General features: G+C 40.0%; 1 protein-coding gene across 1 annotated transcript in view; it reads left to right on the top strand.

Annotated features, from left to right (window-relative positions):
* PPP1R14C (protein phosphatase 1 regulatory inhibitor subunit 14C) overlaps positions 1-17,641 on the top strand; it is a 51,351-nt gene that overhangs the window by 32,033 nt on the left and 1,677 nt on the right. The window contains exons 2-3 of the mRNA XM_048936196.1: positions 7,737-7,820; positions 9,036-9,068. Coding sequence (XP_048792153.1) covers positions 7,737-7,820; positions 9,036-9,068 — 117 coding nt within the window. The remainder of the gene's footprint in view (positions 1-7,736; positions 7,821-9,035; positions 9,069-17,641) is intronic.

The following is a 17,641-nucleotide window of genomic DNA, read 5'->3' as shown; positions in this document are numbered from 1 at the left end:
TAGACAATGCCATTGTGCCTGTCTGTCCATCCTTCCCATCTAGAACCCTTCTCATATTCTTGCCCTGCAGCTTTCTGTTACATCCTCTTTATTGCTAGGCACTAATGGTTTCTAGGTAAGCTCCCTCTCTCCTTCACAGCAATGTGTGTATTCCACTTCCTTGCAGAATCTTATGAATGTTGTTTTTGGCATTACCTTGATGTAACAACTGGAAAAACACACTTCTAAAATGTCAGACTTGTCCAAATTGAACTAATCTGAGCTAAAGAGGTTCATGATATATGCCTGCCTAAGCTGGAATATCTTGGAAAGATTTTTTGGTAATAGTTGTTATTTAAGGTGTTAACAGAATCATAGAATATACTGAGTTTGAAGAGATCCACAAGGATCATTGAGTCCAACCACTGGCTCCCCACAGCAGCACTCAAAATCAAAACCCTATGTCTGACAGCAGTGTCCAAAAGTTCCTTGAACTCGTGCAGTTTGGGGCTGTGCCCACCGCCCTCTGGTGCAGAACCTTTCTCTAACCCCCAGCTGCCCATCCCTTGACACAGCTCCATGCCATTCCCTCGGGCCCTGTCGTGGTCACAGAGAGCAGAGCTCAGTGCTGCCCCTCCGCTCCCCATGAGGAGCTGCAGCTGCTATCAGGGCTCCCCTCAGCTCCTCTGCTTTGGGCTGAACAAACCCAGGGACCTCTAAACCCTTCTCCATCTTTGTAGCCCTCTTTTGGGCGCTCCCTAATGGTTTTATGTCTTTACATGATGGCACCCAAACACGCACCCAGTGCTGGAGGTGAGGCTGCACAGCAAGGAGCAAGAGTGGGACAGCTTTTCCCCTCGCTTGATGGTAGTGCTGGGCCTGCTGCACGCCAGGGTATGGCTGGCCCATGCTGGATCATGTTAAGATTGAAATAAGGAGGAGGAAAAAAAAAAGTGTTTTTCCACAGTGTGGGAGGACTTTCAACGGCTCAGTTGAAGCTCTACTATGTCTTGGAAATTTGCAAAAGATTAGACTTGCTTTGTGTCAGAGATGCCTGCAACCGATTTCTAAAAGTGTTCTCAGTTTAATCAAGTATCTCCCCTTCTTTTTCACAGATGTTTATCCTGTGCCTTAACTTGTTGAATTTTGGCAGTAAGCCGCAAAGATTGTCTTATGTGACAAGCTTTCCATGTAGGGAGCTGGGCTGGGCTCCTGGCAGTTTTTGTTGGCAGAAAGCCCTGGTCTCAGTGCCTGCGAGCAGGGAGTTGCTCTTTTCTCTGAATCCAGTGGTCCTTTCTACGACCCTCAGCTGGAGTAAGAAGGTGCACAGGAAGTACCCCAAGACAAAAAAGGAGAGGAGGAACCTAACTGGGAATAAAAAATGAGATATAAATATTTAAGAACAGAAGCAGAGGAAAATAGGTAATGAGGGCAAAAGCAGACTGCTGTTCTCGAACCTGAGAACTGACTGTAGGTCTCAGAAGACTTTTCCATGCTCTACCAGCAACTTCCTGGGCCCTTCTGTGTTTGTAAAGTGTTACTTCCCTCTAGTGGTGGGTCTGCAAGGCTGTGGGCATAGCCCCTTCCCGCTTGCTTTAGCGGCAAGGGTAGGTCAGATCCAGGCCACACAGATAAACTATTGTGTCCCTAGCTTGCATCCAGCCATTGATATCATATTATGGAGATAAAGATACGTTTGAATTTCCTGTGAGATACTGTCCAACCTGCTTAAGATGTATTATTGTGAAGTGGGCACTCAGTGTTCTTCTTCTAGGTCATTCACTTGATCCACAAGGTCATGCTTGAAGACAGGCTCATCACAAGATACTGGATAAAAGATAGGAACAGTGCCATAGATAAATTATGATTATTCAGAAACTGTAGGATCCTTACCTGTAAATGAGCAGGCAAGTCTGGTAACTTTGCCATTAATCATAGAATCATAGAAACACTCAGGTTGGAAAAGACCTTAAAGATCATCGAGTCCAACCTTGACCTAATCATACTACCCTAACAACCCTCTGCTAAATCGTGTCCCTGAGCACCACATCCAAACAGTTTTTAAACATATCCAAGGATGGTGACTCAACTACCTCCCTGGGGACCCTATTCCTGTGCTTAACAACCCTCTCTGTTAAGAAGTTTTTCCTGATATTCAACCTAAACTTGCCCTGGTGCAACTTGAGGCTATTTCTCTTCATCCTGTCAGCAGTGAGAAGAGACCAACTCCTCTCTCGCTGTAAGCACCTTTCAGGTACTGGAAGAGAGCAATAAGGTCTCCCCTCAGCCTCCTTTCCCCCAGACTAAACAGTTCTTGCGGTCTCTCCTTGTAGGGCATATTCTCCAAGCCCTTCACAAGCCTTGTTGCACTGCTTTGGACCTGCTGCAGCACTTCAATGTCCTTTCTGTACTGAGGTGCCCAAAACTGAACACAGTATTTGAGGCGAGGCCTCACCAACGCCGAATACAGGGGCGGGATTACTTCCCTAGTCCTGCTCACCACGCCATTTCTGATACAAGCCAGGATTCCAATGGCCTTCTTGGCCATCTGGGCGCACTTCTGGCATTACTCTTCTCAGTATGTTTAATTAGTGCACAGGGGTGATGAATAAAGGTAGACCTTGTGTTTGTGGAAGAGGCAGCTGTTTTGATTAGAGCAGCTTGGTGAAAATCAAGCATTTCTAACTCTTATTTGGAGCCAAGACTGGATGATATATGCTCAGGGATATGGGGCTTTGAATTCTATGTTGCTGTTGGGGAGTTCACATTCAACTGACCGGTTGCTAACAAGATAAGTGCCTGATGATGGAGGAAATAGCGTATAACTGCATGATCAGGATTGCGTCATGTTGGGAGCACTGAGTTCAATGGTGATCAGATGGGCAACTGTTGCATTCACCTTTTCACCTGGACCAACAGGAATAAGAGAGACTTTTTTCCCTGACATTAGAACATCATAGTCAATATTTTAGGTATTTGAAAAAACATATGATCCCTTAGTAATTTGACTGTGTGACAGTTATGGTTCTTCTTTCTATTCTGTGTCCTGATATTTCTAACCCTCCTCTTGTGGTCATTAACATCCCTTCCTAATCTTCTGTTCTTGACACCAGTCAGTGAACATTAGCAGCCTTTTTGTGTTGCAAACCATTTCATTTATGTTGTTGTTTTTTATTTTATTTTAATTATTATTCTCCATTTAAATAGGATTAGCTCTAAGTCCAAAATAGCTTTCTTTGACTATAGATTTGCATTTTTTGGATATCTATTTTTGTCGAATTCACAAGTCCCTGAGGACAACTGAATACTTTGAAACACTTGGGGTTTTCCTTTGCATTCCACGCACATGACTATGGGATAGCATTGTTTCACCTGCAACCAATAACTGCTAGTCCTGGTAATTTATAGCATTTTTATTTATTATCCTATTGTGTGAACTCTCACCTTGCACTGGTGCAATGCCATCCATATCTGCAGATGAACTAGCTTAGGGCTAACTGTATTAGATGTCCTAAAAAAAAATAATAATAGAAATCACTTTCCACATAATAGATGGATACCTGAAAAATAATTCACCATGTTTTTATCTTTGGTTTTGACTATTTAAAACACTCTATCTTCCAGGTCTCTGAAAAAAATCCCTGCTATATATGCTCTGAAACTTTCAAACATGTGGTCTCTGCCTGCGTTTCCCTCATCTTCCTCCTACCATCTTTTCTAGAAAGCTTATTCCAAATTCACTGTACAATTGATGGCTCCAGCTCTCTGGATGAACTTTTCTTGCTGTACTGACTTTCTCCTTTCTCTCCCAAGTTTAAACACCGAAGTAAAAAAGCAAACAAATCTGTTCCATTATTTTCCAACAATGCAAATGATAGGATAACATGGAGTGAATGGACCATGAGGATGTGGAATAGTGGCCTAATTTTAGAGTTGAGTTTACAGTAAAAAGTTTAACTATATAGCTACTATTGCCCCTTACATTTGAAAGACTTAGCTAAATGTTTGGTGCTGGTAATGCTTTTAGACCTGCTCTTGCTGTAACAAATGTGCTGCTCTTAGGGTGGGTAGGCTGGAGTGCAATTGTTCAGCTGTGTCTGCAAAATACAGCTTTACAGTTTAAACTGCTGCAGAAGGTGATTTGGTAAGCTGTGAGACATTTTTGCTGGCCTCACTTTAGGGTGTTCACCTGTTCTTGTTCCATCCTCTGTTTGGAGCAGTAAGAAACCCTGCCAGAGGCTGAATGGCAAACAGTTGGAGAGGTTATATGTCTTAAACTGCCACAGCTATTTACTAATTAATGCATGTCTGTGCCCCAAGGTCTTTTGCCCAGTAGCCTGCAAAGAATTCACGCAATTTAAGTGACCACGAGCCTCTCTTTCAATACAAGGTTGAAATTAAGTTGCATTAAATAGCGCAGAATTTAACTTTGGTTATATTTTTGGACTTCTGAATATTCAAATGGAGTCGGTTTGTGTCCTGCCAACATTGTTAATGGTCTGGAGAAGGTGCTTAAAAAGAGCACCCATCCATCCTGTCTCTACCCCAGCTGTTTCAAATGGTGAATGTTTGCACTCCCTGTCCCCCCACCTCTTTTCTTTTAGCTTTTTTGGGGGCTGCCCCCTACCAGCATTATTCTTCTGGTTTCATTTTTCCATCATTTGCTGTTTACAATACCTTGTTTCTCTCTCACTGGAGCAGATGATGGGAATGCATGAGTTTCCTTACACAGCCTCATGGTGCTAACGAACTTTAATATCTAACCCTTCAGGTGTGCAGACCCTTTTTAGGCTGGCCCAACCTATCTAGATTTAACTGCTTAAATGTAGTAGGATCAGTCACACTTATCTCACCAGTGAAATCAAGCAAACAGAAAGCACAACTGTTTCTTACTTTCCTCTGTCATTACAGCTGTTGTGGTGTACTCGGCTTCTGAGCTATGTATGTTTTTTTCATGCTTGACATAAAGCTGAGATCATGCACACACAGTGTTTCAGGAGAGAAAAAATGTTTTCATGGTGCCCATTTGTTAATTCTGCCAAAAATAGAAGCAAGAGTTCTCTCCTGCATTTGTACTTGGTATCAAAGTTCAAATCTACTGTAAAGTGGTGAAGGCGTGTGTAATCTAAAACAGTGTCATTTAATTCAATTCCAGTATGTCATGCATAGTTATATCTTCACATTTCTGAAGTATTCCTAAAGCATTTTTCCTCTATGTAGAAGAGCTGTGTTAGCTCTTACACACAAGTTTTTGTGAATTACTGATACCCAACTGACATAGCAACAAAAGTTGAGGGTGAGGGCTAACTCAGCAGTGGATGGCTGTCATTTCCATGGGGAGATAACGTCTGGTGACGTCACTAAAGATGGTGCTGTAAAATACTTGCCTAGAGAGAAGAGGCTCAGACTGAATTCAATCTTTTCTGCTACAAGTATTCCAAAGGTGAGATCAATGAGACTCCTTGGCATTATCTATAGGACATCTATAGGAAGGTGTGAACTATTCCTGCACTTTGCCTCCTGCAGAGCAGTTCAAACCTTGAAGATGTAGAAGGCTGATTTGAAAGAGGTATGAGTGAAGAGAGATAGAAACAAGGATTTCTCCCATGTGATTTATACCAATCAAAATAAAACTGGTCTTTGAGGAGCTCTCATTTTCAGTGGAGTGTGATCACAGTTAAGCTTTATACACTTTTTAGGGACTTCCTTTCATTGTTGTCTTTCTACATCATTTCATTTGGAAGAATGCAACAGGCAAGAGTACAAAATGCATTATCTGATAAAATATTCAATGTGTCAAACAGCACATCTGAGTAGTGACAGATGCACAATTGGCATTTATGCAGCTCCATGGGTGTATATTTTGATTGGTGTTTAGAGTATTAATGGTAACTCCAGATACCCTATCTTAACAGTATTTATAATAAGCTGCTTAGATAAAATGTTCAGAAGGCTTACTTTCTATTTGTTGAATTTCTGGTTCTTATTGTGATATGTGAATTGGTGTAGAGCTGGTAGTAAGCTGCTGAAGTGGAGCATTGTTGTGGATTAGTCTTTACACCTTCTACTTCTGAATACTTTTATTGAATATCTTTGAAGTCCATGGAAGATTCAGGTTGTTTCTTTCTTTCTTTCTTCTTCTCTCCCCCCACACCCCCAATCATTTAAATCACTAACAAGTTTATAGCATTAGGTTAGAAACTCCCTCATTGCTAGAGTTATTTTACAGTAACTAGTCATCTCCACAAATGCCCACGCTTCCTTTCTGACTAAAATGCATGCTGGAAAGGAGTGAACTTGATAATTAGACAAAGGACACACTTCATATGTTCTTATTCATCAGATCTAGCAGCCTGAATATCTACCCAGTCACGTTCCTGTATGCTTTCCTTCCAACTGGGGAATAGGGAACTTATATAATCCATTTCTATCCCTTCTCATCCCACCCTAATGAACTTTGAGCAGCTGGCATTTTAGCTGAAAGTTCTGATATGGTTATTTGGCACTTTGGTGATGATATTTAACTTTAATTAGATTAGCTTGAGCTTATTTGGTGTCCTCCTTGATAACGTTTGGAATCTTGTTCAGCAGAAGTGTAATTCTGGTGTTATCTGTGTTGATTGCTACTGGGTCTGTTATTTCACAACTAGTGAAATTATTTTGAAAATCAGTGGAACTACCGCATCTTTGTGAAAATGTTCCTTTAAAGAATTGTAAAGGTGTCTGTGGAGTTGAAGAAAATAGGTGCTGTCTTGTTGCTTCCTCATTACTCAAATCTACCCAACCGTTTGGATGCTCCCAGGTCCCTGTCTTCTTCCAGGAGATGCTGAGATGATGCAGTGCTGCTGAGCCAATATCTTGGAGGGGTGGGAGAGGACAGGCTGGCAGTGCTGGTGTGCTGGCTTGATCAAAGCTGTGTTTTTGCAGCACTGAGTTGTTGATGAGGTGGGACTTGGCATGAACAAGAGGCTGAGAGCGAAGTGTTTTGTATGTGCAGTAAGGTGCTGAAGCTATGTTACTTTGATCATAACTTTACCAGCTTGAAGTGCCTCTTGTCATTGAAAAATGTAAAAAATGGCTAAGGGAATGTTTGCTTTTTGCATAAGTGCAAAGATAATGAGCAGTGGTATCTGTAGCCAGTGAATTCTCATTGGCTTTCCAGAGCTCAGAAGTCCTTCAAAAAGTGGAGATAGGAACTCAGACTTGAGGAGCATTTCTGATATATTGGTGGTGCAAAAGGAGAAGTGTGTAGATAAAGGCTTAAAAGATCTGTAAGATACTCCATGCCTTAGACTTTTTGCTTCAGTGCAGACTCTAGAAATATGAGCTCTTCTGGTGGGGTGTGCACTTTATCCTTCTAGGCCAACTTTGAGCAGGAGGGATCTTCCACAGTGGAAAAAATGAACAGTCCAGTCAAGGATGTTTTCAAAGCAGTTGGTAGCTTGCCACAACTTTTATCTGCTTTCCGTTCCCTGACCTCTTTTTCCCTTTTTATCCTCTTGGCCAGTATTGTGACAATAGCATGACTTGTGCTGCTGGGCACAGGTCAGTAACACAACTGCCAGATACGAGGGAAGGATTACATTTACGTGGCTGGGACTTGAGCCTACACTGGCTCATCAGTGAGGAATAAAGCTACCATCCATTACTGATTTTATTCTTGTCTGTCTCTAGGCAGATTGGGTTCTGTGTGCGATCTTTGATCTGATTTTAGTTAGTTAAACTCTATGAACTAAGTGGGAATTTTGCCTTTTCAGGAAGAAGAGATGCCAGATGTAGAAATTGACATTGATGACCTTCTTGATGCAGCCAATGAAGAAGAGAGAGCTCTCAAATTACAGGTAATATTATTTTCTAATTTTAAATCCAAATGTGGTTAAATTAATGCATCTGGATTTGTATCTGATCAAATCTACTGTAAGCATAGAATTAGAACAAAGAGGTTCCTACTTCAAAGTTTAGCATAATCTGCTGGTCTGTATAAAGGTAATCAAAATCTCTTAGGATAAGAAATTTCTGGAAGGTAGGTGATAGCAGGAGAAAGCTGAAGTTCAAAGAATCCAGAAATATAGGGAGATATTTTAAGACAGATGAGAAAGCCCTATTTTTTTTCTCCCTTTTTTTTTTTTTTTTTAATAAATATGTAAAGTAAAGAATATAGAAACTGTGTGGCTATCTGGTCACTTTTGATGACCAGATAGTTCCTCTGATTCACTGCAGCAGCAGGAATGTGCATGTGTGCATATAGAGACTAGAAATTCTCCCTTGTCCTTAGGATACTGGAAGATTTGTTTCCCTAATTATACCAGCTAGAAATTTGAACCCATCAAATTCTCATGGAACAACCTTTCTAAAAGTGCAACAGAATGGCATAATGATCAGGAACAAGAATTAAGATGTGAAAACTGTATAAGGTTTTCCATTTGTAAATTTTTCAGACGTGCTAAAGAAAATAAACTTGTCCCTAAGCAGTGGTTTGCACTTCAGCCCGTTTCTAGATCACTAACTTGTTGCTTAGGTGCACCTCTTTGGTAGCAGTGGCTGTCAGCATGCCTTTCTTTAGTGCCCGCTGCCCAGCCACGGAAACACATCTCTCCAAGCTGTTTACTCAGCGTTCATAAATAGCTTTGCCGTTTCTGCTTAAACTAGCTGCTTGCAGCTGCCCTGCCCTGGAGTGCCTGATCTTGCTAATGTCTGTATTTTTGCTTTGCAAATAGTGTGGTGCTCTCACGTAAAGCTGCTTTCGCATGTGTGTCACTGGAAGAGTGAATTCTTAGATTCTCCTCTCTTTGCTCGTCTTTGAGGGAGGGATTTTGTTATTTCCAGCTTGGAAAAAGCAGCCATCATTTTTCTCCAGCTCCAAAATATTTTGGCCCACCAAAGGAGTAAAGCTGACTTGTTGCAACACTCAGTGTTTGGTAGCATCTTCATCGAGTGTGTCCTGGTTCTTGCTCCATTTATTTTTCCCCACTCCCTTGTGAGATTTCCTACTGTATACTTATTTATGTTCATTGTTTCTCTTTATTGAAATTGGTGTTTTCATGTTTTGCTTCTAGGAAACTCTTGTAGATTGCTACAAACCAACAGAGGTAAAAAGACTTTTCTTAAATACTATTCATCTGTGACAATGTGGCTATGCTCAAGTTAAAGAAACTCTATTTATTTCACTTATTTTAAAGTTAACATAGGAATGTTAATGGCAAGTTGATGGGCTTGGGACTTTATTTGCTGAAAATGCTGAAGCCTGTCATTTGACTATAGTAGGAATGAACTGTGACTGAACTGTGATCATACCAGCAGAAGTGTACCATCGTTGTCTTACGTAATGTCATGGTTGAATTTACTGATGTTTATATACTGTCATGGTACAAGAGAACTAGGCACAATTTTCAACACATGTTCAAAAAAACCTCAATCCTACTATATTTCCATGAATTTCAACTTGAGAGATGGACTGTGTGCTCTTCAAGGTGAAGTTATGTAATTTTAATGTTGGTAGTAAATCTGGAACTGTAATGCAGATACGCATCTTGGCTAGTTCCTTCTGTGAATAGACTTTGATGGTGGGACAAACTGAACTATTGAATAAAGTATTCAATTTTCAACTTGGTTTTGGTTTCAACTTGGAAACAAGGCTGTATATGGCTCCTTTTCACCATGATAAGCAGTCCTGTAGTATCTGTAATTGTAGCCACTTAAACTACTGGGTCTTACAGACAGTCATACTGTCAGGAAGAACTACTGTTACAATTACAGATACATTTTCCAGTCCTCTGGATGCTTTCTTTGGAAACTTTTCAATTTTATTTATTCCTGTCGCACATTGGAAAAGTTGTCCAGAAGTTGCTGGTAATAAATAACTTTTTGACAGTAGAGGGAGCTGACCCAGAAAGACTCACCTGGTGAAATGTGTATGACTTGTTCTGTGCTGTTCCAGCTCTGAAGTTTGACACTTAGTGCAAGGACAAATTTGAGAGCTCTCATAAGGATACATGACAGATGCCAGTGAGTTTTCCACTGGAAAGCTTGTTTATAAAACCACAGTAATTTGTGCAGAGAAGGTAAATTAAGTTGAGGTGGCACTTCACATGAAAAAACATAATGAACATGTATATTACTGTTAAACTGCCCTCAGCTCTCTGGGATGAACATGGAATATTAATACTGCAGTTTTTGACTTGGCTCTCTAGTCCTCCGTTGGTGGAATGGAGGCAGCTCCTTTACCTGGCAAAATACCCATCTTCCTTGTCAGTCTCTTGAGATAATCCAATCTGCTGTGAGGATAGTTGCAAAAATGGGAGTTGTTTCTCAGGACTGTTTTCACAACAGCAGCTTTTCTTCTCTGTAGCATTATGAGCTCAGTAACACCACATGACTGCTAACTTAGGGCATTTTAAATCTGTAATTTTTAACCTGTCACTGGTGAACGAAGAAAAGCCTGCAAGTAGGATTAAATTTGCTTTATGAGAATCCATGCATTTTCTAGAAAATCTGCAATCCTTTCGCATTTCCAGATACTGAGGTATTTCATTTTTGAAAGGATTTCTAGGAAGCTTGTGGAGAAAAAATATGAGCTGATAGAATTTCTCTTGACCACTCAAATACAGCCCATTGAGTGCACCAGACACTTTTGCACCAATAGTTGTACAGTTTGAAAAAGGTGTAATCTCTTTCTGGGTAAAAAATTATGTCGTATGATGTCTTCACTATTCAGAACACAAGAAAAAATACAGCTCAATAACTTGAAGCTTTTATCCCACCTGTAATAAACAAAGTAATGAATCATACTTCACACAAATTTTGCTTAGTTTTATGAAACTAAAGGTTAAAGGATGGCTGAGGAGTTTATGCATATATTCTGGATTGATTTTTCATCAGAGGAAATGGAATTATCCAGGTCACTTGAAAAGGGGCAGGAATTTTGAATCTCCATTCTCAGCCTCTGTAATAGAATCATAAAATCCTTAGATTTGGAAGGCCATCTAGTCCAACTCCCCTGCAGTGAACAGGGACACCTACAGATTCATCATGTTACCCAGAGCCCCATCCAGCCAGGCCTTGAATGTCGCCATGGATGGGCCATCCACCACCTCTCTGGGCAACCTGCTTCAGTGCCTCAACACCCTCACTGTAAAAGGTTTTTCTTTATATCCAATGTAAATCTACCCTCTAAATCTACCAATAAATTGGCTAAAGGTAGTATCTGACACTAACTTAGGAGGAACTGCTCTGAAACCTTCTGAAGCAAGTATGTGTGGGAGACTTATCTGCACACTGGAGTTAAACCATAGCAAAGAACTACAGCTAGACTATGAATGTGGACTAAAATTTTAAAATCTTTCTGGAGGTAGCAGTTATTGCTGTTGTGTTAATTTGTATGAGAATATGCTTGATGTGTGAGCTTTCTTGTAAGTAGTGGTTTAATTCACCCAAGCAAGGCAAACACATTAATTTGAAAAGCGCATGCAGTTATTATGATTTTTGGGGTGCTGTTAATTTCATATTAGTGATCCTTAAATCAAAAAATTGATGTGCTCATCAAGATTGATATGCATTGTGACTGATGTGTCATTCACTATTAGAAATCAGCTATATAAAATGTGCCAAATGGTAAAAATAATATCTGGGCATAATTTTTCAGCTTGGCTGTTTCTTCAAATGTAATAATCATTAAAAAGCAAAACAAACCAATAAAAAGCAACCAAAACCACACAAAAAACAATCGCAGTGAAGAGATGCATTTAGTGACTATTGCATTCTGAGGTATACATTTTTGTTTGTGTTAGTCACTGCAGCATGTGACTCATCTTTATACTCACATTTTTTATTTGTGCTGAAATCTCCTTGCTCCACGTAGCTAAGTTACACCAGTTGAAGAGAAGTGCTTGACTTTTCTTCTGAGAAGCCTGTCCTAAGGAATAGGTTTAAGGATCTCCAGAGGGACAGTGCTTTGACATATGACAATGGTCTTCCCATCATGCAAAATTAAACATTGCTTTCTCCATTTCTCTTTCTTACTTCTGGTACTATCATATCTAGTTCCAAGATGGTACAAATCATGTAGTTTAAGCTATGTAAGCCAAGGCTTGTTATGAGAGAACAGCATTTCTTTTTTCAGCACTGCTATAGGATATGCTTTGTGCAAAATCAATGTTGTAAAATGTTGTATGTGAATTGTGGCTGAAAAGGAGCTGCGAGCAACAGCATCCACTGCCACTGTCCATGTGGCCAGGGCAGATAGCACTTCTCTGTACCATGCATCGCCTGGGAAGGATCCCACCCACATCTTTCTCAAGCGGCTGTCTCAGTTCTGTGCAATAGAGGGTCTTAACATAGGTCACAGTGAACTTTGAGTTTCATGTTAGCAGTGAATAATGTAACAAAGAAATGTGACCCGTAGCTTTGACGATAAGGTTTTGATGTTTGACAGTAGGCTCATTTAGAATAGGAAGAGTGTTGTGGACGTGAAATAAATGAAGTATACTTTAAAGGAGGCTGGCTAAATTGCAAGATCACCTGTTTAGTCTCTGCTCTGGAGATCGTCTGAAGTATTTGTCACAGATGTGAATTAAAGCTTATGTAGGTGGAGCTGCCAAAGTGATGTAAGGCGAAATGAGGAGACTTGTGAACTTTTATGAAAGAGAAATTGAATGAGTGAGCAATCTGTGTGTATACTGACTCTGAAAGGCGTGGTCGAACTACATAATGTCTGCAAAAAAAGTAATCTTTGAAGAGAACCTAGTTAAGTAAGTTCTGTGTTGTTTTTTTCAAAGGAACATGTAAAACTTAGGGCTAATGGTTTAAAGATCTCTTCTACTCAGGAAGGCAGATTTAAATCTACCAGCCATCTTCTTAGTATAAATCTTCACTCAGTGCAAAATGAGAGAAAAAGTAAATGAAATAGCATGATAAAGTTATTTTGTTGAGAACTTCGAATTAGTAACAGTTTTCAATGTTTACCATGCATACTTTCTGGATAATATAGGCAGTGATTTAAGCCATTGACTATTCAGGGTTACTTAAATGTCTGGACTATTTCAGCAGCTTTTAACAAGTTTGAGAAGGTAGAGAAGGGCATTTGCTTAATTGTGCATTTCCTCAAGTTTAGTTGGAGCCAATGGCAGCTTCAAGAGTGGTCCAAGCAGTGTGTTTTCTAGAACTAATTCAGGTATGTCTTTACATAATGTATGCATTTAGTATACAGACATGAACTGAAAGCTCAACTCTTTTGAAATGGTATTTGTCAACTTTTGAAAGATCATTTGTTTTTTGGTCCTCCTGTGTTACGAATTACTTTGTGCTTGTGTTACTGGTTTCTGATTGTTTTTAATGTAATCACAAGGCAGCAATACAGAAGATACCCATTCTAAGCAATAGTAACTGAAGATGTGTCCTAAAACCTCAGTGCTGTATACTGCCTTGTACCTCAGACAGCTTAGAAGCTCAGTCATGGTAGTTCAGGTAATGGGTGATAAATTAAGTCACTATAACTATATTACATGTCCATGTTACTGAGTAGCAAATCATTTTGTAAAGGAAAAATGTTAAGAAACATGCATATTTAAAACAATGCAGACAGAGGTATTTCAAAAAAATATGATTTCTGGTTGATCCGTTTAGAATCATAGAATGGTTTGTGTTGAAAGGGGCCTTACAGGTCATCTAGTTTGACCACTTTGAATTCAGTGAGCTTAAATGGTTTATATGCCTGCTGAGGTCTGCCCTACATTGTACTACAGTGTTGGAGAGAATTAAACTTGCATGCTGTCATTTCTGCAAGTACTCATGAACACACCTTACAAATATCACAGTATTGAAGGATGAAGGAGCAAATGACAAGAATAAATTGTGCTCATTTACATGCTGCTGAACTGGAGAACAACCAGAGTGTATATCTTATCCGCAGCTAAGTGTTGTGGTATTTAGTCAGTGCCTTCTACAGGGCTCACCAAGAAGCTGAACTGTTGTGTACTGTCCTTCTCTGGGCATTGATAGTGCTGTGGCCTCACTGGTCCCTTCAGATTGTGCAGAGAGGCTGCAGAGGTGCTGCACCGATTCTTGCTATCAGAAGACAGCTTCTGGCCCCATTTTCCTGAAACATCTGGGACTCATCATTTCCCTTCTTCATGTGCAGTCACCTTAAGGTTTGAGCCTGTGGGGAAAGGAAGGGGTTTGGAAATAGGGTTCTCTCTTCTTCTTTTTTCTCCCCCATTCAGATGGCATATTTGAATTTCTTCCTCACAGAGTTACATAGAGCACTCTCCAGGCTGGATTTACTTTTTGATTCAACTGATCAGGCTCTTTCTCTGGGAGATAGCCTCAGGCAAACAATTGAGGAAATCTTGATTTTTGACTTGGCTGCAGGGAAGTAAAGCTGTGGAGCAAAGCTGACTGAGGATTCATTTCATGCTCTGGTGAAGCAGAAGCATGAGACACCCTTCATTTTGGCTTAAGACCTAGTCCTATTACATGTGTTCTGTTTGTGGGAGAGAAAACTGGAGAGAAAAAGTCTAATTAGTGTCTAGAATTAATTGGATGACTTGAACAGGAAGCCCAGAATTCATTGCCTGTCAAATGACCTCATTAAAACAGTGATTCGCACCTCCAAAGCAGAGAGGTGATTTCCTCCCATTTGCTGAATTATCATTTTACCTTTGTTTCTTTATTTTTCTTTTTTTTATTCTGCATTAGATGAATGTTTTTGCTGAACTAAATGCCTTTGATTCTAGGGAAAGCATTAGAGAAAGGAGAAGGCAACTGCCTAGGGCTGACAATTAAAGAGTTCAAATGAACTATAGATTTCATCTCTGTCCAACTCTCATTTGAATTTTACTTCAGAATTAGAAAGATGTGTCTTCTGGAAACAGCAATTTTGTATTATAAATTACAAGACTCTTCATGCTTGTGACAGAGCTATATATACAGGTGATCTCCTTGAAGAAAATCCATAGAAAGAACTTAAACTACATTTATATACATTTTTTCTTTTTTTTTTTATTTTTTTTTCCTTTTTTTTTTTTTCTCTTTTTCTTTTTTTTCCCCTGTTAATGAAGGACCAAACTGTTAGTACTGGATTTTTTGTTCTATTAAAAGTACAGATATGCCCTCCGTGCTTCTGGCTGTAGTCCTCAAAGGAATAATTTGTAAGTTCTTGAATCTCTAACTGAGTTATTTTTAAGTGTTTTTCAACTATGAGAATTAAAGAAGTATTAATAAGTAGATAATTCAACGTGTGTTGCAGAACTACTTTTTCCTTATCTTGCTATATGGTTAGCTTTTAAATGCTCGATGCTAAACGTCAGCCCAACTCTTAGAAGGGATTTCACAAAAATGCTCCATGTAAAATGATTTTTTGTGTATGAGGTTGAGATAGATGTGGATATTAAGCCTTCCATTAAGCTTCAACTCAAATGTCCACAAGGAATAAAACTGCAATTTTTGAGTGATGTTTAAAGAAAATAAATGGGTATTACTGTGTGTCATAAAGCTGAGTCAGTTAGCTGTAAAGTGAAGGCTTATTAAAATGCTGCAAAGCTGCCTTTTATGCCTCCAAGAGGGAAAATGTGCATCTGCTCTACAGTGCTGCCTTACCCTGATGTAGTGCTGCAAAAAGGCACAAACACCAGAACACAAACGTACAAAAACTGCAGGCTCAGTGCAAGTATCAATGCAAAATGATACTTAGAGCAAACCAGAAACATACTGAACTGGTACTCTGGCTTGACACCTGTGGGACTGCACTACTGCACTGCAGCACTGTGTGAAATGCTTGCTGTGTACAAAATGTTCTTGTTGGGTTTCACTATTCTGTGCTTAGTCCCTTTATTCAAGAAGAATAATTCCAGAGGGGTAAGCTTTTGTAATCATTATATGTTCTTCTTCAAGTGAACATGGCTTCCTTCCCCTTCCAGAGAATAAGGCCTCATTTACCTCCCATCTGATTAGGTTACTCCCACTCAGCCTGGTTTATTTTCATGCTCTGTTGGTGGTACTGAGGAGTTTCTAGGTGCCTATAAGATGGAAAACTTTAATCAAATATGTTCCTTTGCAAAAGAAGAGCTTGGGGTGCTACAACAATAACAAGAGTTTCGCTGTAATGTACTGAGAAACAATTTTTCTGAGCTAGGGAGAAAGTGGACAAAGGAATGAAAGAGGTAGTTCCCAAACAGCTGAGTTCAGCCTGTAGATTTCTCTGTCAGCTCTGCAGATGCCATCCCATCCAACCTGGCCTTGAACTCATCCAGGGATGGGGCATCCACGGCTTCTCTGGGCAGCCTTTGCCAGTGCCTCACTGCCCTCTGAGTGAAGAACTTCTTCTTTCAAACAGCATCATGCTGTGTTAGCTTTGTGTTGTTTACAGGCCTTCAGGATGATGAAAGAGTAACACAGGATCAATGCACAGTGCAATAAATGCTGTGGATTTTCAAGGAAAAACTGTCTTCCTCCTTTTTTGACTTCTCAATGGTTAAGCGTTGTATTCTAACAAATCTGAGTGGATACTGTTGCAGTGACCTGTGCACATATTGAAAAAATACAGCTTTTAAGCGATAGAGAGGGAGAATTTGGGATCTTAACAATGCACTTTTCCAATCATCCCTTCAAGCTATATGCCTATTCATAGGGGATGTATGCTGTTGATATGCACAAGTGTATTCATGTACTGGTATTGATCTAGCTGGTTTGTGAGTACCACACTATGATACATAATGTTCCTTGTGAGCTTTTATAACCCACACTGAGATAGCTGTTGCTTTGCCTTTGCTGTTGATACTTGAAACCACAGCTGGTGTGGGTATTTAAGTAATGATAAGACAGTATATGCAGTGCAGTAAGTGTGCCAGAAAAAAAGCACTTGCCCCTCTCAAATACCCATTTACGGAGACTTTCTGTATGCACACTTCAGCACCTGTATAATGTGTGTTTCAGTGTGACTCTTTTTGGAAAGGTACTGTGTTGTCATTTAGGTGGTGACCTTGCTCACTGGCATGTTTAGCCTCAAGCACTTGGCTAGGAAGTCATGCTTTTTTGACCTTTCACATCAACCCAACTGACTAAATCCATAATTACATTCCATGTTCATAGCTAAATGATTTCTAGATAAGAACCCTTTTGTGAGTGTATACATAGTACCATAGATAAACATTGTTCTCCCAGTGTGACAGTAAGGGGTGATATAGCTTTTAGCAGGCCTGCAGTTATTATCTGAAATTCTTTTGGTGTATAATGGTATAATTCTTTAAGCTTCTGCTCTTTCACAATTTTTTTTTTTTTTAAAAAGGAAATCCACTGAAGCTGAGGAAGTTATCAGTGTAAACAAAGATCTGGCCCATTAATGTCTTTTGTTTCACAATAATGTTGATCACTGAGCTCCATCACAAGTTTTGCCCAGCGTTTTGCCCAGTGTTACCCCAGTCTTTCACTCAGAATAAGCCAGTGGTGCTACCTCTAGCCCCTTGCCCCTGCATTGCCTCAGACTGGCACTAGTTGGTGCGGAGCCGAGTGGTGAGTCTGGTCAGAGGGTGAACCAGTTTGGAAGTTAACAGGGCAACAGGAAAACAGTTGATTTTTCAGCCAGACTAGCTTTCTTTTCCAGCTGAATGAGCAGCCAGCCAAAATGCTTGTGCCAGGCTGGAGAATGGTGAAACACCTCTTTTGTTTGATT

This window comes from Lagopus muta, chromosome 2 (genome assembly GCF_023343835.1).
Source record: "Lagopus muta isolate bLagMut1 chromosome 2, bLagMut1 primary, whole genome shotgun sequence".
Classification (NCBI taxonomy): Eukaryota; Metazoa; Chordata; class Aves; order Galliformes; family Phasianidae; genus Lagopus; species Lagopus muta.
The sequence above is the reverse complement of the archived record's forward strand: the minus strand, read 5'-3'. Positions and strand labels throughout refer to the sequence as shown.